Genomic DNA, 26,615 nt, shown 5'->3' on the forward strand with positions numbered 1-26,615 from the left:
GCGGGTGTACTCGGGGTCACGACAACACCTCCTGCAAGCAGCTGGAAGTAGCCTCGTGATCCTGGGCACTGGTTCTCATGGGGGACTTCAATTATCCAGATATCTGTTGAGAAAGTAACTCAGCCAGGCATGTGCAGTCCAAACGGTTCCTTCAATGTGTTGAAGATAATTTTATGATGCAGGTGGTGGAGGAACCAATGGGGGGGGGGGATTGTTTCTGGACCTTGTTCTTACCAAAAAGGATGGGCTTGTTAGGAATGTAAAGGTTGCGGGCAGCTTGGGATGGAGCGACCATGAGATGGTGGAGTTCAAGATGGAACTTGGTGGAAGAAGTAAGGCAAAAAGTAGGATTGCTACCCTGGGTTTTCAGAAAGCCAACTTCGACCTCTTCCGGGACCTACTTGTGGGTATCTCATGGGCTAGACTGCTAGAAGGCAAGGGTGCTTGTGAGAGCTGGGCAACATTTAAACAGCACTTCTTCCAGGCTCAGGATCTGTGCATCCCTAAGAGCAGGAAATCGGGGAAGGGGGGCAGGAGACCTGCGTGGATGAGCAAGGAGCTCTTTGATAAGATCAAAAGGAAGAGGAAGGTCTATGAAATGTGGAAAAATGGCCTGTCCTCTTGGGAGGAGTATAGGAGTGCTGTCAGGCCCTGCTGGGATGCGATGAGGAAGGCTAAAGCCCACCTGGAGATGAAGCTTGCAAAAGAGATAAAGAATAATAAGAAGGGTTTTTTTTTTAAGTATGTAAACAGTACAAGGAAGACTAGAGATAACGTGGGTCCCCTGCTGAACGAGGGGGGTGTCCTGGTAACGGGGGATGCTGAGAAGGCAGAGACACTGAATGCCTTCTTTGCTTCGGTCTTTCTTTCAAAGACTCGCCCCCTGGGACTCCTGGACCCTGGAGGGAGGAGAAAGAGTCTGGGAAGTGGAGATCTCCCACCTGTTTGACGAGCGAATGGTTCAGGAGTGTCTGAGTGGGTTCAACGCACACAAATCTGTAGGTCCAAATGGGATGCATCCACATGTGCTGAGGGAGTTAGCGGAGGTGATCGCTGAACTGCTCTCTATCATCTTTGAAAGGTCCTGGAGAACAGGAGAGAAGTCCTGAAGACTGGAGGATAGCCAGTGTCACTCCGGTCTTCAAGAAGGGCAAGAAGGAGGATCCGGGAAACTACAGTCCAGTCAGTATAAACTGGCCAATAATGGCCAACCCTAGTAGTTACTTGGATTCATTTTCCACAACATTATAGAAAGCTTCCATTGTCTGAAGTTTTCTGAGGGCACTTTACACTTCTTTTTACCTACCGTAGAGTATTTGACCCCAAATAGCACTATAAATCCCCAACCCCACTCACAACCCCATTTTTTTTTTCCTTTTTCATCCCCTCCCTTATTTTACTGTTGCATTGCAAAGGTTAATGGGTAACTTATGGAAATAAATGAATTAGTTTTATGGTCAGGAAAGCTGTTGCTGTCAGGGTCCAAAGGTACCAGCAACCTTCTGAGTATCGCCAACAAATGTAAGCACCTGCATGCAGATTTCTTTAGGGTACAGCTGCATTTGTGGAAATGCAGGTTTGTATTTCTCATTAACAAATACGGTGGTTTCTTTAGCTGCTTATGTAGGGAGGACTTCTGAATATTTTCTTAGCTCTCTGTTTCTTGCAGTTGTTGTGTTGTGTTGCATTGAGTTGTGTTGATTGGTAGATATTTCAGGTATTGTCTTGAAAGGTTTCTTGGGATTATGTCTGGGAACTGCTGAACTCTGTTTTGTATGTATTTCTGAATGGTGAGCTGCTACTTGCAAGAGACGGTAAAAACTTCAAACATACTATCATATCTACATGTCTTGAAGCCATACTTTCTTTTAGATTTGGCTTCAGGCTCAAATAAGATCAGATTTAGCAGAGGGAAATCCACACTCTTGAAGTGAGATGTGGATGTACAATCCTTTTGGTAAGACCCAGATGAGATTATGCATTAATAGCATGAAATGGGAGCAGATCCCTTAACTCACTCCGCCATTTTGTCTTCTTTCTTAGGTATAAGGCATTACTTTCATTTTTGATGTTCATAATACTCTTTGCCCTTTGCTCCTGCTTGTAGCTGGTGCACTCAGTGTGCAGTGTTTTTCTTCATTTTCAGAGTGTTCATTGCTGTCTTTACAATGACAACGGCACAACAAATGCAGTCAGACTGCAGACACTTTATTTTTTTGATCCCATTTGTTTTCCTTTTTTTCTTTCCTTTCAATATATTATGCTTTTTCCTTTCCTTTTTCCTCAAATCCCAGGCATCTCAGTTCTTGTATTTCCAACAGAATCTTAGCTATGATTAAAAAAAGTGAAAACTTTTCTCTAGGTACCTTGCCAGGAAAGGAAGACCTTAAAATGTGTAAAGCGCCAAAAAATAAATAAAAAATAAGTAATTTTTTAAAAGGTTAAAAAAAGAAAGTTCATAAAGCCAATCATAAATTTGTCAGTGTCCCACATTCTTAATGGCTTTAGGAATAGACTACAATGCTCCTCAAAAAGTATAAAAAGTAGAACTTATACTATATGTTATATATAATTTAGTTTCCTGCTCTCTTTTTACAGTCAGTGAAGAAAAATAGGCATCTCTCAGTCATGGTATATGGATTTTTTCTCCTGTGAAAGTGACCTTACTGTGTGTTAAGTGATTAGTTGTCTTAGTCATTATAACCAGAGGAAATGCTGAAAATGCTCAGAGAAGTATGGATGGGCCAAAAGTAATGAGAAGTTCCATTTCACATTGCAATCAAACAAGCAAAAAAAACAAAACAAAGAACAAAATATATATAGATAGTGCATGTAGTGGGGAAGGGAGAAGAAAACACATAACCTACCAAGAAATATGGTGGTGTTCAAAGGAGAGCATTGTTTGTTTTACGAGGTTAAAGGAAGATCTATCTTTTCCCTCCCTCCATCCTTCCCTTCATCCCTTCCTCCCTTCTCTCTTTTTTTAAATTATGATTTTTTAAAAGTTAATTTTTACTGTTTCCAAAGTGAAACATTCTTATTTGACTATATATACAGAGTTACATTTATTCTAATTATATTTATTTATAGTTTTATATCTATCTATACATACAGAAAGCAAGAGAGGGTTTGGTTATATAAATATTGGAAACTTCTGCTTTAAATTCATGGTTAATTTACTTAAAAATATTTATTTAAACAGTTTCATTTAAAATATCTAAGGAAAATATGGTTATATTGTTTCCAAAGTGAAATATTTAATTTAGAAAATACCAATCCCAATATGCCTTTTTATTTAAAGAGTGTATTTATTCATGTGTTTTAGATTATACTTTGTCAGGGATATTTATGGAAATCTATAATTAGGGATGGCCCCTCAAAACAAACAAAAAAAAAGATGCTGGGCTTGAAATTTGAATGTCTTGAAAAACTGTTGACTTCATTTTCAAGTTTTAGTTTCAATAGCAACCACAAGAATCACAAGAGGGAGCCACAGATCAACAGCACTGCATCAAACTCAATTTGGGATTGCAGAGATTAGTTGGCATGAAAAAAAAAAAAAGACTTTTCAGTGTCCATAACATAGCTTTACATATCCAAATATGGCAGATTTTGTGTTCTGTTTTGTACCAATATTGTCTTCGTCCTTAACTCAAAAGAGTCATCCCAAGTCCTTTCACTAGTATGACTAATGAGACACATGTCTATCTGGCTCAGGAACTGCTCAGTTCATAATCATCAACTGCTATCAGCATTGGAGCGTCTCCGTGCAGCTCACAGGAGCAGTCATAGGACTGCTCTGGCCACTGCTTCGCTTGGGTTGTGGTTAAGCATGTAGGTAGTGTACGTGAGCAGTCGACAAGATCTTAGAGTGAAAGAGTGAATTTGGGGATGATGTAATTCAACTATGCAGACCCCCACATCCTTTATTTTACCTTCAGATTTTTTTTTTTTTCTACCGTATAGGCATGGGGCTTTCAGTCCAGCTGACGGCAGTCATCTTCATCTTGGTGTTGGTATCTACACACCAGCCCATTGAAGGTAATTGAGCTCTGTAATAATTTCGCTCTGTACTAAATTTGTTTAAGAGACTACGAATACATTTGAATGGATGCCTCCTATGACTGTCTTCTCCTCTCCAGGAGGTCCAGATTTAGATGATTTCTTTGGATTTCAGGGAGCACAGGTGCGAATTCTAGAATTCAGTGTGCTCAAGTGTAGGCATTAAAACTGAGCATCTGAGAGCTCAGTTTTATCTAAGATACCTGTACAGTGAATAGGAGAAGACAGGAGCTCAAAAAGTATAACAGATCTTATGTTACCGTCTTCCAAAGGAATGAAACACTGTGTAGTAAGTTCTGTTTCTCCACATTTTCTCTATAAGATAATTGCGTCCATGAGGTACTTATCTTTTAGATGGCTATGATTTGATGAGATGAACATACTCAGATAACCTAGTGTTGTCAGTACTGGGAATGGAGGTGTCAAGGTAATTTTGACTGGCAGTTGCATGGCTGTGCTTGTTGCTGGTCATTTAAAATAGGGACTGCTTTTAATGACTTGTGCTTCAAAGGCATCCATGATTTTTTTATTTTATTTTATTTTATTTTATTTTATTTTATTTTATTTTATTTATTTTATTTTATTTTATTTTATTTTATTTTATTTTATTTTATTTTTTTTAATCCTCAGACTTGTGCTTTACAATCTGTCTGCTGCTTCTGATCAGAGCTGTGGGAGTACATGCTGATGTTATCTGATAAAGGCTGCATCTTCAGTGGAGAAAGTGCTGTTAGGGCATTATAAATGCAAAACTTCTCACAGTCTTCTTCCCCTTACCCTGTAGAACCACTGAGATTGCTGTGTGTGGCTCACCTGTTCATCTATCTCTTCTGTAGGTGCTGGCCACGATCCCTTGCTTGTTGTGGATGATTACGAGGATGATGGTATTCGACTCAAATGTTTCTCTGAAAGGTTGTTTTCTCAAGTTCAGATGTTGTGGACAGACAGTAGAGGAGATAATATCACTGGAACTCCTCTCACTACTGGCACCAGCACTGCTAATGTCAGCAGCTCCATCATTTTGAAACCAGGATCTGGAAACTCTGTGTCCTGCAAAATAATAGATAAACTGCTGAAAACATCAACAGAATCTTCAGTTGTCATTGCAGGTGAGAATGAGCTTCTGGCTTGGGAGAGAAGATAGTGAACTAATATGTATAGACCAGATTGCTCCAGGAAAACAAATTTCCAGTGGAACAGAATTATCAGTTTCACAGAAGTTTTCTTCTGTAATTTATGTATAAATATATATTTAACAAAACTGAACAGCTATAAGCTTCTGTAGGTCAGTGGAAAACTTTGTAAAAATATTAATGAAAATACCCTTCCATGGGTGTGATCATGCCTGGTGGAAATGAACTCTTGTGATCAGGTGATACCTGGTCTCCCTTACAGGGATGGAGGAGGATACAGTTCCCTTCCTCTCCCTCTCTATTTTCTTCCCTTTATTATTCTATTAATATAATACCTAATGCAGTGGTTTGGTCAAATCTTTGCTAACACAATAAAATAACCCAGGGATAAAAAAGTCCTGGTGAACTGTTCCTACAGGTGTCTAGGAATGAAGCATAGATCCAAATTCATATTGTTTCACTTTAGGCATACAATCAGAGTATAAAGTTACTTTTTTACGTTCAGTAGAGTAAATAGGCTACTCCAAAAATTATTCAGACTGTAGTATGTGAAGTTCCAATAGTAAATTGCCAGTTGTTGACAGATGGTTGACTAGTTTCTTTGGAAGAAGGCTAATCCTAGTAATTTTTCTACTGTGCTTTCCAGTAAAGTGAAAATGTGGTCACAACAGACAGCTATACATTTATAGCACGAGTAACTATCAACTATATCTTTAGCATCGTTCATTTGAGCCTAAGGATACAACTTCTGAAAGGTGTTGAGATCTCACAGAGATTTGCTCTTGAACTTTTATTTTGATAAGACAGGAGGCAAAGCCATAAACATTTATTGTTCTGGATTCTGATGCACTTGAGGTTGTTTCCAGGCTCATGCTGATGTTCTGCCTAGTTGAAACTGGTCACTAGCCTATTGAAACCAGGCATCAAAGACGAACAGAGATAGCTACTGCTCTTCCTAGTGCTTTACAGACAATGTTCCTTACCCATATGAATCTGATAGAATGCTAATAGTCAGTTATGCGAATAAAATGATAACTGATCACCTTAAATAATTTGCAGATGTCTTCTTTCCTGCCACCTCCCCTTGGATGGCAGCTTTTGTTGTGATCCTACTCCTGAGTGTATTCCTTGTTGTTGCTGCATTTTATAAACTCAGAGGTAAGTTCTACTCTTAAAGTGATGAATGCTTAGTACAATCTGGTTGAAAGACTGTCACCATGTCCAGAGTTCTCTGGGGAGTAAACAGCATTATGAGCAATCACACTCGTGATTTTTCAGCCATGACTTTTTAATGTGTTTTTGATTACCTTACATATTCATTTTTAAGCAACTGTTAACTACTCCAACATCTTGGGCTATAAATCTATACAATTACATTTGACAATATGAATCAACACATTACTGTAGTGAAATCATTGTTTCAACTTAATCTCATTACTGAAATAAAGCAACACTCACAAAAATATATTAGTGTACCCAAATGTATCCACTGGCTTCATTTATTTGCAAGTCATTTTATTGCTTTATATGCTGTTTCTAGGACAGTTCTACAACATAAATCTGTTGCCAAGGAAGTTTGCGAAGTCTGATATTTTTCTTTCAATATCACTAGTTTTATTCATTAAATTATGTGTGATTTCTCATGATTGTAATGGAAAATATATGTAAATCGAGATATTTTGAAGATAATTTGTGGATTTACCAAACAGTACCCATGACAACTATAGAATATGAAAAGTTTCATTTGAAAACATAGAAGTAAGCAAGGAAGAAAGCTAGATAACATTTTCTTTCTCCCTCCCTCCCCCTTCTCTCTCTCTCAGTGAACAATAAGGCTACAACTCGTGCATGTAAGTAATGTTAATGTTGCATTTAATCATGAACACCTTGATACATACAGCAGTATAGAGCTGGCCAGTGGTATAAACAATGGGGCTAATTACCTGTATTCCTAAAGCTGTTTTTGTTTTTTAATACTTCTGAGTTACAGAAGAGAATAAGAATAAATCCAGTGGCTGTTTTATATTAATCGTAACTCCAGAGAAAAGAAAATACTCCTCTGCCATACTTAAGGGAATGGACTGCTACCCAGAAACTAAACTTAGAAAACTACATACAAACAAAAATGTTTTGGATGTTTAAAATTGGGAATATGTCTACAGAAACTTCTAATAAAATTTGTATTTAGTCCTTGCTGAAATATTTTTAATCCATTTTGCCAGTTTTCAGATGGTAAGTTAGTATGGCTTGTGAAATAAAACTCAGTATATGCTGACATCAGAGAACAACCAAAAAAAGCCTTTTTATTGTGATGGTGTATGAATACTGGAACCCATAGAGGTTGTCGAATCTCCTTCCTTGGAAACATTCAAAATGCAGTTGGACACAGCCCTGGGCCAAATTTGTTTGAACAGGTTGGGTGGACTAGGTGGCCTCCAGAGGTCCCCTTCCAAGCTTAGCTCTTTTGTGACTGCAAAAAGTGTCATTAGCTGCTGGTCCCTGAATTGCCATGAGTTTGAAAGAGCAGAGAAAACAAGGTTAGATGTCAAAATCTGTTTTGCCCTTGATCTATACTATTTTTGTTTCAAATATCGCAAGAAACAGGCTTAACTTGAGGAAACAAGGTTATTGTTTTTGTTCCAGTCAATGACACTACTGAAGTTGTTTAAATGTGTCTATGAAAAATAATTTATTTTTGAAGGCTATTCCCTAGCATTCAGATACAACCAACAATTTATGTATATGTACAAATATGCATGCAAATACATACATACAAATATACATGCAAATAGTTGTGGTTTAATCACTTCTGTGTAGTCTTTAAAACTGAATGTTTAGTGCTTGAATTATTTTTAGGATTCAAACATATTTCTCTCTGTTCACAGTAAATGCACAAAAGGACATTCAACAAGGTAAGTGTAACAGCTTTTTTATCTGTGATTTGTACCTATAAATCTCTCTGATCCTTTATAAACAGATAAAGGCTGAGCTCAGGAAACATTAGTAGCTGTATTGCTTTTGCAAAGTAAAATTTAGAAATCATTAAATTAGCTTTCATATTGTACATTTGAAGATAGTTGATGCCTACTGCAAGGACAATGATTAATTCGTTGAAGTTTGATCTGATAAGTATTTTCAGTCAGTCTTTGAGCTTGCAAATTATTTGGTCAATTAATTCAGACAAATCAATTTGGGATTATGTTTCATGGTGAATTTCAACTAGTAAGGAAAGGTTTAAGCTTTAGAGTCTCAAAAATAAATTACTTTTCAGATCTCTTTATGAAAAACCTACGAGCTTTTTTACTAGGACTTCATTGTACAAATGTAGAGCAAGAAGATTGTTTTTGCTCTTAAGAGCAAGTGTGGCGGGCATGCAAATTGTGCCAGAGATGTAGTAAAGTCAGCAAATTTTTGAGACTGTTTTAGTACTCCTTAAGGTACCGTGGAGAAACATCAGTTATACCTTTTATAAAACCATATTTAACATTATCTGAACATGGTTCAATTGTTTCAGTATAAGTACCAAGAACCATCCCTTAGATGCCTGTGGTAAGGCTGTTCAATCCCATGGCCATCAAAGGATGTTTTATTTATTTTATCCCTCCCCTTCTCCCCTAGTTAAGTCATCTTAAAAACTTAATTTTACTTTGGTGATTTTCTTATGCAATCTTTTTGCTCCCACCTCAATATAATGCAGCCAAAATCTCTGGCTGTCTTGTAGCAGTTGAACGTCTGGTGTTTTTACAAAGATCAGATCACTTCATTTTATCTGTTGCCATGGAGAACACAGTGAAACAGTGTCCTGGTTTTGGCTGGGATGGAGTTATTTTTCCTCATAGTGGCTGATATGGACGGTGCTCTATTTTGGATTTTTGATGAAAATGGTGGTAATAACATACTGATGTTTTAGTTATTGCTGAGCAGTGCTTGCACAGAGTCAAGGACCTTTCAGCTTCTATACTGCCCTGCCAGCAAGGAGGCTGGGGGCGCACAAGATGTTGGGAGGGGACACAGCCAGGACAGCTGACCCAAAGTGGCCAAATTCCATACCATATGATGTCAAGCTGAACATGGGGAAACTGGGGGGAGTTGGCTGGGAAGGTGGGCTGCCACTGCTCAGGGACTGGCTGGGCCTCAGTTAGTGGGTGGTGAGCAATTGCATTTTGCATCACACTTTTTTTCCTCTCTCTTTTTTTTTTTTTCTCATTTCTTTCTTACTAAATTGTAATTATCTCAACGCACAAGTTATTACACTTTTCCCATTTTCAGTTCTCTCCCCCATCTCACTGTGAGGAATGAACAAAAGGTTGTGTGGTGCTTAGCTGGTGCTTAAAATAAAATGGAAAGAAATTAGTGTTTTAATACTTAAACATTTTTTTTCCAGATATAGATGATCTCAATTATCGACTGGGTAAGATCGTATTTTGATTTCTCTTTGTTACGCTACCTGTCTCCCTGTTTCCTTATTTTGTCAGCTAAAAGACTACACAAGCTACAGAAAGTCTACACAAGCTACAGGCCTCTCTATTTTCTTCAAGGTTTCCTTGTTTATTCCCATGCTGTTTTTGAATTTTGGTTTTGAGTATTCCTTGGTTAGAAGAATCCTCTATATTTCAAAAAAATCTAGTATCATGAGAGAGGGCCCATACGGAAAATGTCCTTCTATTTGAAACCCAGTGTTTTCAATTAAGTTGAAGATAATAATACCAGATGTCATTAATTCCATCTGTTTTTAGACAATGGATTTTACATATCTAGACTAGGCTAATCATCTAGACTCCTTCTGCAGTATACAGAGGAAGATGGGTGTCTCCAGAGGACAATTTATCCCATCTCCTTTGAAAACCTACTTGTGTACCTTAAATTTTATTCTTAACTTAATGTTAAGACCCACTTCCCTAAATGAACAAGTTATTTAACATCAAAATTCTCAGTGAGGTTTTGTGAGTTTTCCTCTTGAGAAATGTATAGTTTACGGCTATTTCTGCTTTGTTTTCTTTTCAGATGAGGAGCAGAAGAATTTTCAGAAGGGTAAAATAACATTTTTTTTTCTACTCTACATTTACTATGACACATTATTCTTTTAACCATATCCTGAAAGATGCATTGCAGATGACCTCTCTAATAAAATAGTGGTGTTTTATGCAATTTTGAATTGGGAAATGCTCTTAGAAGTTATTGTTTGCAAAGATTAACTCCCCTACTACAACCAAAATATAATTTAAAAGTTGTGTTATGTTTGTATGTGTACGTACAGTCCCTCTTTTTATCTATAGGTATATAACTATATATCTATATATAGAGTTAGAGAGTATATGTAAATATCTACCTAGAAAGAGACAGAAAGTGTTTTTTCCATTGCTAGAAAATACTTAGGTAGAACTTTTTTTTAATTATTACAACTCAAAGCAAAATAATGACTAAACCATCTGATCAAAGCATTAAAAAGAACGTAATAAGAAAAATCTGATGTAAGGAAAAAAGAGTTCTCAAAAAGTAGCTGTGATAAGGTGTGTCCCCAGGTGAAACTAAGAGCCATAAAAAGGATAGCATTGTGTGATAACATTGTGTACATGAGTGAATATCATCTCAGGCTTGGTGTTATTGAGAGAGGCTTCGCTCTACTTCTCTGAACCCTAAATGTCCTTGTTAGCTATTTGTTCTAAATCAGTCCCTGATGGTTTCTACTTTTTTTTTTTTTGCCTTTTTTTTTTCTGTTGTTCATTTTGTCATGTTTTGAGTTTGGGAATATTTATCCAGCACATTATTTAATACTAGAGAAAACTTACATATGCAGAATAATAGAGGCATTATATGAACAGATTAATCCTATATATAAAGTATTCTATAATGTATGATAGTAGCATAATTCACCTGTTTTAGTCTTCCTAGCTTTTCATGGACTTTTAATTTTGTTTTTTTATAGAAACTGAAGATGCAATGGACAAAATTGGTAAGGATAATAAGTTAACTTTGAAATATCCTTAAAAATCATTTAAGTTATTTATGTTCAGAAATAATATTTTAGATCCGAACTGTGCAAATTTCTGAGGTCTTCCCCAGGTTTGAGATCTGTCACAGCACTGCACTCTCTCTTTCACACTCTGAGGCATAGTTGTCCCTAAAAAAGTGTTTATCTGGCACAATCTTGGACTCTGGAGTGTCTGTTTCCACACCATGGGAATTTCATTTCAGTCAATTAAGGGTACAGTTTTTGCTGTTGCTGAGCAGAAAACAGATATTCCTTCCTAACGCATACTTTTGAAAACAGGAATAAAACATATATACGTATTTATATACAATTTGACTCTTGGACATGTAAAGCTCCTGTTTGTCATCTGACAGGATGTGGAAGTATGCCTACAGCTCCTAACAAGCAATTCAGCTCACCTAGCTAGTTATTTAAATTCTGGACATCAAGACTGAATCAGTGTTCTTGGCTTTCTTATTGAGAGATGAAGATAGAGATACCACCAAGAGATAGGTGGTTGAAACAGCAAAGAAGAAACACTTCCTGATGTACCAGTCTCTTTCTCCTTACTTTACACAGACTGCAGGTGACTAGCATGGATTTAGATAACCTCTACACACGCAAAGTTACTCTAGCATCCCCTTCTGAGTCCTAAGCCATGTCATACTTTAGCAATGTAGTATTGGAAATACTCATATTAGCAGATACCCTACAGAAGAGCTTTGCCTTTCATAGGGATAATATAAATTTCTCTATTTTTCAGAGAAAACACGGAATGAACTGGGTGAGTTGAAATCTGAAAATTAATTTCATCAAATTTTAAATATTATCAAATATTTTTTATCAAAATGGAGCACTGGACCAGGTTGCTCAGAGAGGTTGTGGAGTCTCCCACCTTGGAAATATTCAAAAGCCCTCTGAACATGGCTCTGGCTACCTCTCTTTGAGCAGGGGGTGTTGGACCAGATGGTCTCCAGAGTTCTCTTGCAACCTCAACCACCACACAGCTCCACAATCTGGCATATTAACACTCTGCAGTAATTTAAATTAACCACTCTTTTCTTTTGTTACAGAGTTCTGGAAAGCTCGTAGCAATGCAGGTAAGCTAAGTCTTGCCTGCCATTAACCTCATGTTCCTTCATGCACATACAAGAGTCTATCATTTGTGTTACGAAAAATTCACAGGCTATCATAACTTAGAGAAAATTTTAAGCTTGTTAGTCAAAATGAGCACATAGGCTTTTGTAGGCATCCCCATTTACACAGTTCTCAGTGTCATGAGTCGGGATAAATAATTTCTGTGCTAACTAGGACCTTTTAAAATGTTATGTAGCTTCAAGAGGTTCAGTCTTGCATTCTATTCAAAAAGCCGTTTGCCAGAAATCTGACCAAAAGACCTTGAGCCCCTTACTCTGAGTGCAGATGGTTTCATTAAGTCACAGTAAAACCAGAGAAAAGGTGTGCCCTGCTGGATGTTATTTTTCCCATTGAGTTTTTGTGTCACAAAACCACACTGTATATTCCTGGGTGTATATATATATTTAATTATTTTACAGTTTCTTTTCTGTATTCATTTCCTTTGAGATTATTGTTTGCTTTTCTGAAAATCAGAAATAACTTAGTTGGTTTTTTATTTCTTTTCTTTTTTTTCTTTTCCTTTCTCAAGTTAATATCACTCTGGATCAGAAATACAAGCACCCCAGCCTCTGCATTAATGAGGAGAAAAATAGGGTGAAGTCCTCCATCCAGAAAGAGAATGCCCTCAAAATGATGGTGGCAGCTACTGAGGGTTTTTCAGAAAATGAACATTACTGGGAAGTGGAGGTGGGAGACCAATCCGAGTGGGAGCTGGGAGTGGTGAGTGAGGAGATTAGGAATGCACTTATTAGCGGCACAGTGAATTCTCTCCCAGGGGAGAGCTTACTTAGTCTACAGTTTTCTCAGGGGAAATACGTCTTAACTGATGAGGAGAATGTAAGAAATTGCAAGCAGTGCAGTGTGGTAGGTGTTTTCCTGGACCAAAAACGTAAAAAACTTTCATTCTATGATGTTGAAGAAAAGAGCTCTCTTGGATCCATCTATTACAACTTATCGGGGAAGCTGTACCCATTCTTCAGTCCAGGCTCTGACGGCAAATGGTTGGGAGTACGTCCTGTAAAGACTTTAAACCTATTACCCTCTCTTTGATGCTCTTCCACAGGGCCAGGAGTTTAATAAATTAATAATGCGGTAAGAGAGAATGAAAAAGAATAAAGGAAGAAAAAAATAATTTTCAGCTTTTAAAAACCTGGCCAAGAAATAAATAGTCCCCGAAGTACTTCCTAGTGAGACATCTTGCAGTAAGAATGAATTTTGTAAAAACCCAAGCCTATCAAATGTTGCAATTACTGCCTGAATAAAATATAATATATATATAAACAAAACAAACCATTATGGATTTATTGCAGTATTTATTGTAAATTCATTTTTAACTAATAACCCCATTTGTTCAGTTTACCAGGAAGGGTATTAATACAAATTTCAAATTTTATACAGAACCAGAAAAGTACAAATATAAAACAAATTGTGAACTATGAAATGCAAGACCCCATTTTGGAATTCTGCTTAGAAGTAATATTAAGTGATGAAGTTTGAAATCCACAGATTACATACTGGATGTGATAAAACTACTGGAAGTGATGAAACTCGGAAGCAATTGCTTGTATGTTAACAATTGGTTAGGATAGTTTGACCTAAGGAACAGCAGGCAACAGTTAGATTCAGCTGTCTGAATGTGGAAGCCTAATGCAATCTGATTTCCCATGGGGCTGTCTGAACGTAAGATTTATGGGAATCTCTCTCCTGGAGTAGCAGCTGAAGATGAGGGAAGATAGAACATGGCTTGTAAATGGCAATAGATATCTGTCTTCAGGCAAGTGAATGACATCGCATTCCAGTTACAATCAGTAGAGAATGTAGGCACCTAGAATTAAATGACCAAATTTGCAAGCTCAGTATCACCTCTAATTCAGAGTGGGGCTACGTCAACGTTAAAAAAGAGGGTAGCTCAGTCCTAATACTTAGTTCAGTTTAAAACTCTCATGAATAACATTTGTGTGAATAATTGAAAGGTCAATCAGAGTATTGCATCAGTGTCGTGAGATGTTTTCAGGTAAAACAACATGGCCTTATTACTTGAAGTCACCAGTGCCTAGAAAAATGACCAACTGAGAAATGAGAAATATACATTAAAGCAGAGGAAAAGGACCAACCTGTGAATGGGTTGTTATCCTCTCATTGCAATTACAGTGATGTGGTGGGACAGCTCGCATGACTGGAACGCTGTCATGGAGGACTATATTTTTTTTAGGAAAGACAGTCTGGGGAAACATGGGGGAGGAGTTGCCCTTTATGTGAGGGAGCAATTAGAGTGTGCCCAGCTCCACCTGGGGGAGGGTTAAAAACGAGTAGAGAGCTTGTGGGTGAGAATTAAGGGGCGGACTGGTATGGGGGACACTGTTGTGGGGGTGTACTACAGCTCACCAGATCAGGAGGAGGAAGTCGACAAGGCCTTCTACAAGCAGCTGGAAGTAGCCTCGTGATCCCGGGTGCTGGTTCTCATGGGGGACTTCAATTATCCAGACATCTCTTGGGAAAGCATGTCGGCCAGGCATGTGCAGTACAAACGGTTCCTTCGATGTGTTGAAGATAATTTTTTGACACAAGTGGTGGAAGAGCCCATGAGGCAGGTTGTGCTTCTGGACCTTGTTCTTACCAAAAGGGATGGGCTTGTTAGGGATGTGAAGGTTGGGGGCAGCTTGGGATGCAGCGACCATGAGACGGTGGAGTTCAAGATGGAACTTGGTGGAAGAAGTAAGGCAAAAAGTAGGATTGCTACCCTGGGTTTTCGAAGAGCCAACTTCGACCTCTTCCAGGACCTACTTGTGGGTATCTCATGGGCTAGATTGCTAGAAGGCAAGGGTGCTTGTGAGAGCTGGGCAACATTTAAACAGCACTTCTTCCAGGCTCAGGATCTGTGCATCCCTAAGAGCAGGAAATCGGGGAAGGGGGGCAGGAGACCTGCGTGGATGAGCAAGGAGCTCATCAACAATGTCAAAAGGAAGGGGAAGGTCTATGAAATGTGGAAAAATGGCCTGTCCTCTTGGGAGGAGTATAGGAGTGTTGTCAGGGCCTGCAGGGACGTTACAAGGAAGGCTAAAGCCCACCTGGAGGTGAAGCTTGCAAACAAGATAAAGGATAATAATAAGTTTTTTTTTTTAAGCATGTAAACAGTAAAAGGAAGACTAGGGATAATGTGCGTCCCCCGCTGAACAAGGAGGGTGTCCTGGTAACGGGGGATGCTGGGAAGGCGGAGACACTGAATGCCTTCTTTGCTTCAGTCTTTGCTTGAAAGCCTCCCCCCAAGGACTCCTGGACCCTGGAGGGAGGAGAAAGAGCCTGGGAAGTGGTGAGCTCCCCCCTCATTGATGAGGGTGTGGTTCAGAAGTGTCTGAGTGGGCTCAACGCACACAAATCCATGGGTCCCAATGGGATGCATCCAAGTGTTCTGAGAGTTAACAAATGAGGTTTAACAAGAGCAAGTATAGAGTCATGCACCTGGGAAGGAACAACTGCGTGTATCAGTACAGGCTGGAGGATGGCCTACTGGAGAGGAGCTCTGTGGAGTTGTGGGAGTGTGGCCATGGGGCCACATGGGGCTATCACCAACAAGTCCCATTGTTGGTGATAGCATCGGACTCTTAATGATGAGGCCATGAAGAATATAAAGAGTTTAGAAGGAACAAAGGAGGGTGATTCAGGAGACACCTTGCTGTTTCGGACTGGTTGTTCTCCAGCTGTTAAGACATGGAAGTTGCTGGGTGTTTGCTGTTGCTGGGCAAAGCTGTTGACCAATGAAGAGTTAGTGGAAAAATACTGCTGTAGAGCTAATGGTATAAGAAGGGAGCCCATCCTCAGAAAAGCTGGAGTTGAAGTTAGGCCCTTAATAAAGTAATAGAAGTTATGGATCCTTAAAGAACCCTGGCTTCCATGTGGTCTTTACACCACAGGTAATTATCTAAATAGCAAAGAGCCAGTTCCGACATTCTGAATCATTACCAGTGCCATGGTTAATTTTATCAATCCAGCTAGAAATAATAACATTCAGGATTTCAACAACAATCTTACTAAGAATATTTATTAATGAATATTAGTATTTACTAGTATTTCTGGGCTGAGAATTCATTTGTTACCGTAGGATCTTAGAATACTCAAAGGTTGTCTCTACCCCAGTGGCTTAGTGGCCTAAAGTCCACTTGGTCCAGGTCTTCCCACAGAAATGGCTCACAAAAGGATCAGCAACCAATGGTGAAAGCATCCTTAATGTTCAGTTTTCATTTGGTGACATACACAGTGTAGTTGGACCTCAGGCTCTGGATTTCAGTCGTACATTAACCATGCATTCTCACTTCATCCCTTCACTTCTCATCATCGTGAAACCCCTGTGCTATTTGTAGAGGCTCAGTGTCAGCCTTTATTGCAGTGGAACCTGTTGAGAAGAATGGAAAAAGCTTCACATCCTGGCTGTGGTCACTATCAAAGGTAAAAGTGTACAAAGCTTTTTTCTGGTGGACATTGTAAAATGACAACTTCTTGGCAGAGATGTCCAGGAAGATCCCAATCTTTTGTGGTCTACTGCTCACAGTCAAACGGGTCCTAGGATTATGTTTATTATGTTAATTATGTTTATTATGTTAATTATACTTTGTGGTATCCATGCAACCTTCAGGGGAGGCAGGAACCTTAGATTCCATGAGATATTTCCATGAGATATTTCCTAAAATACACCACTTATTTGTCGTAACATCCATTTGCTACACAGTAAAGGTAGCATGGTACTTCACCCAGTTACAGCATCAAATGGGAAGGAAAATTTTAAAGAAATCCAGTCCCAGAGGATGCAAATTCAGAAACTTCCTTGATCTAAAAAACAAGTGATTGAAATGTACAATGTGTGCATATGAGCAAACACATAAGACACAGGGCAGCAGCCCACAAGTGTGGTTTTATTGAAGGGTGGAAAATGAACCCTGAAGAAGAGCCTCCAGAGTCCTACTGTGACTACTTCAAGGTGATCTACAGCCCTCACCGCACACCTTTGGCTGAGCTGACTAGCTCCTCTAGAATGCAAGCTAAACTGAATAGCACACATGTAGATCACCCCAGCCTTGGGTACTGAAATGTTTGTCTACAGTTTATGCCAGCATTGGCGTTTGAAGTGGGAACTCCACAGCAATGCCTTCCTTGGAAGGGAATCCTGTTCTGGGTTGTGTAATGCCACTAGCTTAACTGTCTGGATTTCTGGTGTCTGGGAGGTGTTGGTGATGCCCTTCATCATCTCTCCCTGCTCTTCTCCAGCAGCTGCCACACGAGGGCCCGGGTCTCACTGGGTACTGACTCAGAACTGCCAAGCCCGTAAGGAAGTCTCCAGTAACCAAGGGCCTCCCAAAAGATGCCAGACCCCCATGGTAGAAATATGAACTGCACCCCTGCAGGTGAGGTAGTGGGTCTGCTTGCTCAAGCGTGTAAACCTCTGCACATTGTCCCAGGAAGGATAACCCTGTGCAACGTGTTCTCTTCATGCCTGTGCAACTATGAACTCTGAGTGACTCAAGCCCTGTGGAAGGACCCTCAGCCCTAGCAGTGGATCTTTAAGTCCCAGGCTTGGAGACATAAGTCCTCCTGTCTCAGGGCAATAAATGCCCAAAGTTACCATGCTAGAAAAAAGCATCACAGAGATAAGATACTTCCCATCTCAGTACTTCTGAGAGCAACAGAAATTGCCACAAACAGCTGAGAAAAAGACCTGAAAGAAACTTTATGGAAACACAGTTTCAAGCTCAGTATTCCTTCTTCAGCAACCAGAGCACCCAACCTGAGCCAGTGAAACTTTTCTACTAGTTGAACTGGCACTTGGAGAGAGAAATCTCTTGAGAGAAATGGAGCAAAGAATTGTTCCCCTCATTGATTTTGCAGACAAGACTTGCCATATCTTACTTTTTCTCATGGCTAAACAACTCATGATAGCAACTCTTTGTACTTCTGGTTGTCTTTCTTTTCACCCCAGAACAATACATTTCTCAAACCTGAATTTCAAAATGTCTTGAAATCCTATTAGTTGAAATATGTATGTGTATAATTACATATATAAAAATGTATATACTATATATTATATATTAAATATATCATGCTTTTCTATGATTAACAAAAACTCTATCCCTTTAAGCTACTAACTTATTTGTTTATTTTCCCATAGCAACAATGAAGGTAACCTAGAACACTCTACATTTTCAGGGATTTTTTCCTGCCAACAGTACAATAGAGTGATACATTTTTAAAGAATAACTGTGGATATATACAAAAATGCAGTAACTTACCTTCAGAGAAACCTCACCTCGTCTGTGTCTCTCCTGAGCTGACTGTCTTTCACTTGCTGTATGATGGTGCAGATACGTGCAGCCTTCAGTATCATTGGACTTTACACTGTTACAGGGAAGAGGGCTCTAAAAAAATATTGAGACCTTCACACTAGGCCTTTCACTGACCAGCAGAAGAGTTTTTATCACCCTTGGAAATCTCACCCTTGGATAAGATTTAGTGTTGTGACTCTCTTTAAGGAATGCCTGCAGGTAATCTGAGGAAGAAAGGTTGCAGGACATACATGATGTGTGCACTTGGAGTTATCTTTAATATGCCTCTGGTACAGATAACGTATGAATGGCTCCTACACAGTGAAGGTTGGTCACTAAGAGAAAGACAGCTGTACTTTCAGGAATGGGTTACCCCACTGATTTCACAGTAGGAGACAATTTACTTTCTTGAAAAGGAAGCCTTTTATTGTGCATTGTTAGGGATGCTTCTGTTGGCCAGATCGAGCCATATCTGCCTTTTTCTATTGTTCCCTTTACAGAACATTGTAGGACATTCAGTGGTGAAAGGGACCTTTTAGATTCAGAATAAGTTGGGAATCAGGTTTAAGAAGCTTTGTCTTACCTATGAAAGTAGTGATTTCCAGTAGTAGCATGTCAGCAGACATCTTCTAGATGTCTACTCTAAATAACAGAATCAAAGAATCACAGAATCATTAAGGCTGAAAGTGGCTTCCAAGATCTTCTGGTCCAACCACCCCCCTATCACCAATGTCACCCACTAAACCACGTCCCTAAGCATCATGTCCAATCTTTCCTTAAATACCCCCAAGGACAGTGACTCCACCACATCTCTGGGCAACCTGTTCCAATGCCTAGCTATTCTTTCTGAGAAGTGTCTCCTAATTTCCAACCTGAAACTCCTCTGGTACTACTTGAGGCCATTCCCTCTTGTCCTATCACTAGGACTCCAAGAAGATTCTCCTCCTCTGAAACGGACAAGAGTTCCCACTTGTAAGATTTTATAGCCCTATCTGAAACCTATTTTATTGCCATATCATACCTCCTCTTGATAAGCTATTTAAAGTACAAAAGTCTTTTGTGAGTCTTATCACGATTTTTTAGATTATTTTTTATGGACTTTTGATGTGAGCTTTATGAAATATTAACTTGTATTGTGGTTTAACCCAGCAGAGAGCTAAGTACTACACAGCTGTTTGCTCACTTCCCCGCTGTGGTGAAACAGGGGAGAGAATCTGGAAAAAGAAATGTAAAACTCATGATCTGAGATAAAGTGTAGTAGGAAACAATAAGGAGGAAGAAAAAACGAAAGAAAATAATACAGAAAACAAAAGCTCAACTGGTCCCTAAGCATCAGCAACCCCCTTTGAAAGCTCCCCTAAGATTTTATTGTTCGCCATGATGTCATGGAAATTCTTTTTGGTCAGTTTGTATCAGTTGTCTTGATTCTGCCCCCTTCCATCTTCTTGTGCACCCCCTGCCTCCTCATGGGCAGGGCAGTATGAAAATCCAAGAATTCCTTGATTTGGTCTAAGCACTGCTCAACAACAACTAAAACATTGGTGTTTTATCACCATTATTCTCATACTAAATCTAAAACAGCACCATACCAGCTACTAGGAAAAAAATTAGCTCTACCTAGGCAGATTTAGTTTCAAGAGTTCTACTTAGTGTCTCATTACTTCTGCATTCCTAGCTGTCATTTGTACCCTATGGGAGTACTTCCTTCACTAGACCACTCTGCATGAGGCAAATAGCAGAATAATAGTAAAGGGATTCTGATTACATGCTGCTTCATAGAACAGGATTTACAGGCAGCTATTCTTTCAGGCCTTTCACAGGCTGATGGGAGAGAGGAACATAGATGCATGGTGACGGAAACACACTTCTGAGTGTGTGCAGTTTTATGAGGGTTAGTGCTAGTAGCAAAAGGAAATTTATCTAAATGCTCCTGAAGAATTGTCTTGTTTTAGGTGAGATTGGATTGCTTATTTGTTATTTTCTTCTAGTTTGTGTTTCTAGGTGATATTTTGTGAGTCAGCTAGTCTCTTCATTTGCTGCTTGCCTACTAGAAGTCGTTGTATTTAAAACCCATGGCCAAGGTTTTCCCTAAGGGATGTCAAACTGCTGGCAATTGCCCTGATTTGAGTTTTCAACACTGAAAGAGGACCATGAGATTGTGTTTTGAGATGTTGGTGGATACTTACAAACTTAGGATCCAGTAAATTCTTCATTTCCTCTTGACTGGATCTGATCTCAGCCATCATGTGTTCTTTGATATTCTTTCCTAAGAGTAAGTAACAAACCACAGTTAACAATTGGTAACCTTTTGGTTATTGAAAATTATTAGAAACCTGTGTTGAAAATAAGAGGTAAAAAGATAACTAATACCTAGGTCTAGGATTTCATGCATATCATTCTGAAAAGACTACAGATGTGGTAGGAGGGGCTGAATTCCCTGTTTTTCCCAGTCCAATGAACACAGAAAATGCAATTACTAGAGCTCAGAATGACAGGAATTAGTAAAATGCTTAACATTTCAGCTAGTCACAGAGAATATAACAAGCTCTCCATTTTCATCATGGGGGAGTTGAATATATGACTAGATTTATCCAAAAATAATAGTTATGTGAAGATTCCCTGAATCTAGCTAAGATAGCAAGTTCACAAATTCAGGTTTATTCTTCAATAAACTCTGGAATTGAGTTGAATTATAATTATAATTGAATTGAATAATTATAATTATAATTGAATCATCTCTGGATACAAGACAAGATACAACAGCTGAGGTGACATGACGTTCAAATGGTGAGTTTCCTCCCTTAGTTGCACTCATCAGCCATCCTGATCAGGGTCTCTCTTTCATCAGTTTTAGTGCTCCCCATAGCTGAATATCTGTCCAAAACCAGGTCTGGATTTCTTTTGGTAAATTCAGAGTTGCTTTTCTCCTTTATATAGATCTTTATAACAGGGAGTGATCTACCTGCTCTGTTCACTTGAGAAGAAACAGAGGAAGTACTTCACTATGGTTTTCCTTTCCCATTATTCTCCAGAATAAGCAGTCTTCACATGAACCCAAAAACTCAGTGCTTCCCTTTCCCATAACTGTACAAAAGCCCCTGAAAAAAAAATAAAAAAATAAAAATTAAGTATTCTTTTTACCTTGATTGGTCAGAAGACTAGTACTGACTAGCATAGCTGCCCACCCAGATCTGTTGCTCCTTGTCTCATGGGTGAAGTGGAAATTGGTGGGCATCTTGGCCATAGTGACCATGAAGTAATTGAGTTTAAAAACTTTGGTGATAGGAGGAAAACTGCCACCAAAATGTCAATGGACTTGGGGAGAGCAGACTTCAGGCTACTCAGGGAACTGGTTAACAATGTTCCCTGTGAAACTGGTTTTGAAGACATCAGGGTCCAACAGTGCTGGTCACTTCTGAAGAACCACTTCTTAAGAGCACAGAAACAGGCAATTCCAAAATCTCAAAAGTCAATCAGGAAGGGCAGAAAGTCATTTTGGCAGGGCAAGTATCTTCTTCTAGAGCTTAGGCAGAAAAAGAAAATGCATGGCCACTGGAAGCGTGGACAGGTGACATGGAAGGACTACAGAGATGCTCTTTGCTGTTCTAAGGAGAAAATTAATGCAGCCAAGGCTCAGTTAGAGTTGAAGTTGGCCAGTACTGTGGGTGATAAGGAAAGGCTTTTAAAATATATATATATTAACAGCAAAAGGAGGACCAGAGAAAACATTTGTCTGTTACCTATAAGGATGTCCACCTCACAAACAGGGACATAGAGAAAACAAAGACATTTAATGCCTTCTTCATGTCTGTCTTCAACATTGACGATGAGGCGCCTTGAATTGGAGGACCCTGACTGTGAAAATAATAAACTTCCAGCCAACACTAAACTTCTGTGGGATTTTCTGCTCCAGATGAATGTGCATAAGTCTATGGGTCCTGATAGGATTCATCCTAGGGTATTCAAACAGCTTGCTGATGTCGTTACAAAACCTCTCTCAATTATTTTTCAATGGTCTTGAGAATCTGGAGAGGTCCCAGCTGACTAGCAGCAGGCAAACATTGTTCAAATTTTCAAGAAGGACAAGATAGAAGACCCTGGTAATTATAGGCCTGTCAGTCTCACTTCGGTGCCTATTAAAATTATAGAGAAGATTATTCTGGGAGTTACTGAAAAAAACTTGAACGACAAAACAGTCACTGGTCACAGCCAACACAGATTCATGAGGGGAGAGAATTGTTTAATAAATTTAATTTCCTTTTATGATAAGGTTACCCATCTAGTTGACCAAGTGATGCCAGTTCATGTAACTTTTTTGGACTTCAGCAAAGCTGTAGATATTATCTCTCAAAGTATCCTTCTGGACAAAATGTCCAGGTGGATGAACAATTGGCTGATGGGTTGAGCTCAAAGCACTATAGTAAATAGGGTAACATCTAACTGGTGGACAGCTACTAGTGGGGTTCTGCAGGGCTCCATTTTAGGGCCAGCTGTCTTAAACAATTTCTTAAATGATCTAGATATCTGCCCCTTTCAGTGTGGATATCCGTTCCAAAGTGGTCATCCACAGGCTGCAGGGACACCTGCTCCACCATGGTCCTCTCCACAAGCTGCAGTGTGGATACCTGCTCCTCTGTAGTCCTCCCCACGGGCTCCTCGTCCTCCCCCTCCTTCTTTGATGACCTTGCTGTCTACAGAACTGTTTCTCTCATTTATTTTCTTCATTCCTACCTGTCATACAGCATTTTGTCCTTTCTTAAATATGTTTTCCCAGAGGTGCCACCACCTTGACTGATTGATTCATCTTTGTCCAGCAGTGGATTCATTTTGAAGACTGCTGTATCCAGCTGTGTTCAACATGGGGGCAGCCCTTCACCTTTTCCTAAAAAGGTCACCACTGCAGCCCCCCAGATACCAAATCCTTTCCACAGACGCCCAATACACCCAGAAAGGAAGAGGTTTTTTTTCTTTCTTTTTTTTCCTATAATTACCTGTCATGTTATACTAGTCTTCTCGACTTTACTTTCTAGCAGCAAGTGAGAGGCATTTCTCGTCCTTTTCCTATTAGTGCAGAATTGCTCCTCCTACTTCAACCTGGAACATGAGTCATCTTTTTTCTTCCCGCATTTTTAGTAACGGGCGGTCAAGAGGTTTCTGCTGATAGGTAAGATCACAAGATTTTTAAAGGCTAAAAAGGAAGCACAGTGAAAACAGCAAAATAATATATTCTAGATGCTGTTTTTTCCAAGTATATTCTCTTTACTACTTCACAAGATATATCTTGGGATTGCTATAATGATAAGAAATATAGTAGAAGATATCTTAGTTTTATGAAGGAAAGAGTGTTTTGATAACTAAACCTCTGAGTATTTATATAAGTTAATCAGGTATTGTTTTGAGATTTATATTGTAGTTTAAATTATTTTATTTCATTGAACTAATTTGTAAACATATGTAGTGTTCTGATGTGAATTATTGAAAATGTAACACTCTGCTTTGGAATGGTAAAAATCTGTTAAAATGATCATAATATAAGTGTAAACACTTATCTTAGCAAGGAATTAAGGACTGCAGGAGAAATGTGCAAAGATATGGAATGACAAATACATATTTTGCTGTTTTCATACTTTTTTATTCTTGAATGGTTTAGACATAAATGTTAATAGCCTGTCCTTCAAATGGGGTATTATGGAAAGAGCTTGTAAGTGCAAACTTGCAATCAGAATGTGGATTAATGTGCATTTTCATACGCAGTTCATCTTTTGTAACATGCAGCTTGTCACAACTTTGTTGCTTGGAAAAGCAAAGGGAGGTGACTTACGTGTAGACTCATTATTCTCTAACCTCACTTTTGAGTGATTAGAACAATATCTCGTGTTTTCCTGCACTGTGGTTGAATTGCCTCCCTCTTATACTCTGCATATTTAGAGTAAATGCCGGACTCTTGAAGCCATGATATATTCCCCAGGTGCTTCCTTACAACACCCAGTTTCATTGCCCTGCAGAACAACTCTTTTACTACACTTCAGTGGTTCACAGTGATCAAGGTCAAGAGTACAAGCCTGTTGGAATTAAGATGGCTTGCAGGTGCAAGGTAACACCCACAGAGATAAGGAATGGGGCATGCTGGGAGACACAGGCAGATTGATTTAAAAAGGCTGTGAGAGGAAGTGAAGAAAATAAAAAGGGAGTGCCTGGTGGTAGTTCAGTCACAACAGACTAGGACTGTATGCACAGATGAGGTCCTGTGTTGCAACCCTGTGGAATGCATTGCTAGTCTGAAGTCTTCTGAGATGGGACCCCAGAGAAGTTTCTAAGGAGGTTATGGGAGAACCAGACCAGGCCATCATTCCCTCTCTCAGTTATGCATAGACTACGCACGCTAGTCTGTTACAAAGTGAAAGCAGGATTTTCTATGTCACGTCCGCTTCCAGGATGTGTTCTTACATTGTGCCTCTTGCACCAGGATGTGACACACCATTGTACAAACAAAGTAGGTGGGGAAGTATTGAAGTACAGCCCAGTTTCCTAAAAAGAACGCAACAAGAGCAGGTGCTCTTGCATACATTGCATGAGAGCCCAGCAATGTAAGTAGAGGGCTGACAGAGGGCATCCTCTACTCCTGGCCTGACATCAAAATCAGTTTTAAGTTGAAAGTTACTATGCCCCATAAAAGGGATGGTTAGGAAACAGTGATGGACAGCAGTTCCCTCAGATACAGTGAGCTATGAGCTGTGGAAGCATAATTCCCGCTTTGGCCAAATGACCCAGCAATGCCACAGGGTCTGAAGACAGCAGGCAGAGCCAGGTGCTGCTGATGGAGTCCATCAGCAGCCCTACACAAGGAAAAGCGATGAATCAGTTGTAGGATCCATCTAAGGGGTCCAGTCAGGAGCAAAATGGAGACAGGGCTAGAGACAAGCTCCAACATGAGACCAAAATCTCTTCAGGACACAAGGTCCAAAGTCTGTCAAGGAGGGAGATGTAGGCACAGGCCTGCGGTCCATGACACAAACTTAAATGAATTTCCAAGAGCAATAAGCAAAGAGTTTGGTTGGAAGTGAGGTTGATCAGGGTTGTTAAGGCTCCTTAGTGCACTTAAGGCACTGACAATGACAAAACTGAGAATGCCATGTGATCAGATCAATTCTTCATGCCAAGAGAGCAGGCAAGAAGGACCCCAGTGGTTACACAGTATGATGCTGGCTGGAGAGAAACGAGGGTCTGTCTGTGCTCCCCCTGTTGCTCATGGATTTTACCCTAGGCTAGTACAGGTCTGCAAGAATCAATACAACAGAGACAAGATATATCTGCATCTCATAACAAAATAATACTCAACTACAATGAGGGCAAAACTAGATCAGTTCTAAGAGCTGTATATTTTGTTTGCTCTGTTTAGAAGTAAAGAAATATTTCCTAAACATTTCCTTAGAAATTACTAAACCTTCAGGAAATGTAGTTGTTCTATAGAGCAGTTCTATGGTTGTCAAGTCCATCCTTGACAAAGCAAAAAATGCTTCCATGTGGTGGCCTAAATGCTCTTCCCAGCCCAGGAGGGAAAATATGACAGCGTTTTATCACAATTTAAATCTACTAAAATATTTCATGAGTCCCATGTTGTGGTTTAAGACCAAGTCAGAACTATGTCAGGCAGTAATAATCAACATGGCTAGAAATATGAGCTTAGCTAGGAGGGAAAGATTTTTCCAACCTGCATGTGATTCTTTAACTGCTGTTTTTTTATTGTCTGTTGGAAAATGCTTGAATAGATGAGGGGGAAAAGGCCCATATTAGAGCCTTAAGGAATATTCTTTATGTGGCCTCTGTTCAAGCCACACATTTTTCACTTAGGATAAATATCATCAGGAAGTGTGCTGGATATTTCCCACTTACGATATTCACAGCATCCTCTGGGTTGCCACCTCCACTTATCACCCTACCCCCTCTAATGGTGACCTGCTAAATAACTTCCACCCAAGATGCCAAACATCTGTGCTACCT

At 39.4% G+C, this 26,615-nt stretch overlaps 1 protein-coding gene across 2 annotated transcripts; it reads left to right on the top strand.

Annotated features, from left to right (window-relative positions):
* The first annotated feature begins 1,486 nt into the window (after nucleotides 1–1,486).
* On the top strand, nucleotides 1,487–13,593 carry LOC136789326 (butyrophilin subfamily 3 member A3-like). 2 transcript variants are annotated; one of them, XM_066989370.1, is made up of 12 exons: nucleotides 1,487–1,521; nucleotides 3,967–4,041; nucleotides 4,899–5,171; nucleotides 6,255–6,353; nucleotides 7,019–7,045; nucleotides 8,081–8,107; nucleotides 9,580–9,606; nucleotides 10,200–10,226; nucleotides 11,122–11,148; nucleotides 11,930–11,950; nucleotides 12,240–12,266; nucleotides 12,833–13,593. In XM_066989370.1, the coding sequence occupies exons 2-12, from the start codon at nucleotides 3,969–3,971 to the stop codon at nucleotides 13,351–13,353; spliced, it is 1,149 nt and encodes a 382-aa protein (XP_066845471.1). In that variant the 5' UTR covers nucleotides 1,487–1,521; nucleotides 3,967–3,968; the 3' UTR covers nucleotides 13,354–13,593. The 2 variants fall into 2 exon arrangements, with proteins under 2 accessions (XP_066845471.1, XP_066845470.1); XM_066989369.1 differs by having other exon boundaries at nucleotides 1,499–1,576.
* The last annotated feature ends 13,022 nt before the right edge of the window (nucleotides 13,594–26,615 follow it).

The sequence above is a fragment of the Anser cygnoides genome, unplaced genomic scaffold (genome assembly GCF_040182565.1).
Source record: "Anser cygnoides isolate HZ-2024a breed goose unplaced genomic scaffold, Taihu_goose_T2T_genome scaffold_44_1, whole genome shotgun sequence".
NCBI lineage: Eukaryota > Metazoa > Chordata > Aves > Anseriformes > Anatidae > Anser > Anser cygnoides.

Coding starts and splice junctions, on each gene's coding strand:
- LOC136789326 (XM_066989369.1), top strand. CDS start 1,534: ATGCAGATTTCTTTAGGGTACAGCTGCATTTGTGGAAATGCAG. Junction 1,577..3,966: donor CTGCATTTGTGGAAATGCAG/GTTTGTATTTCT, acceptor TCTACCGTATAG/GCATGGGGCTTTCAGTCCAG. Junction 11,149..11,929: donor AGATGCAATGGACAAAATTG/GTAAGGATAATA, acceptor TCTATTTTTCAG/AGAAAACACGGAATGAACTG.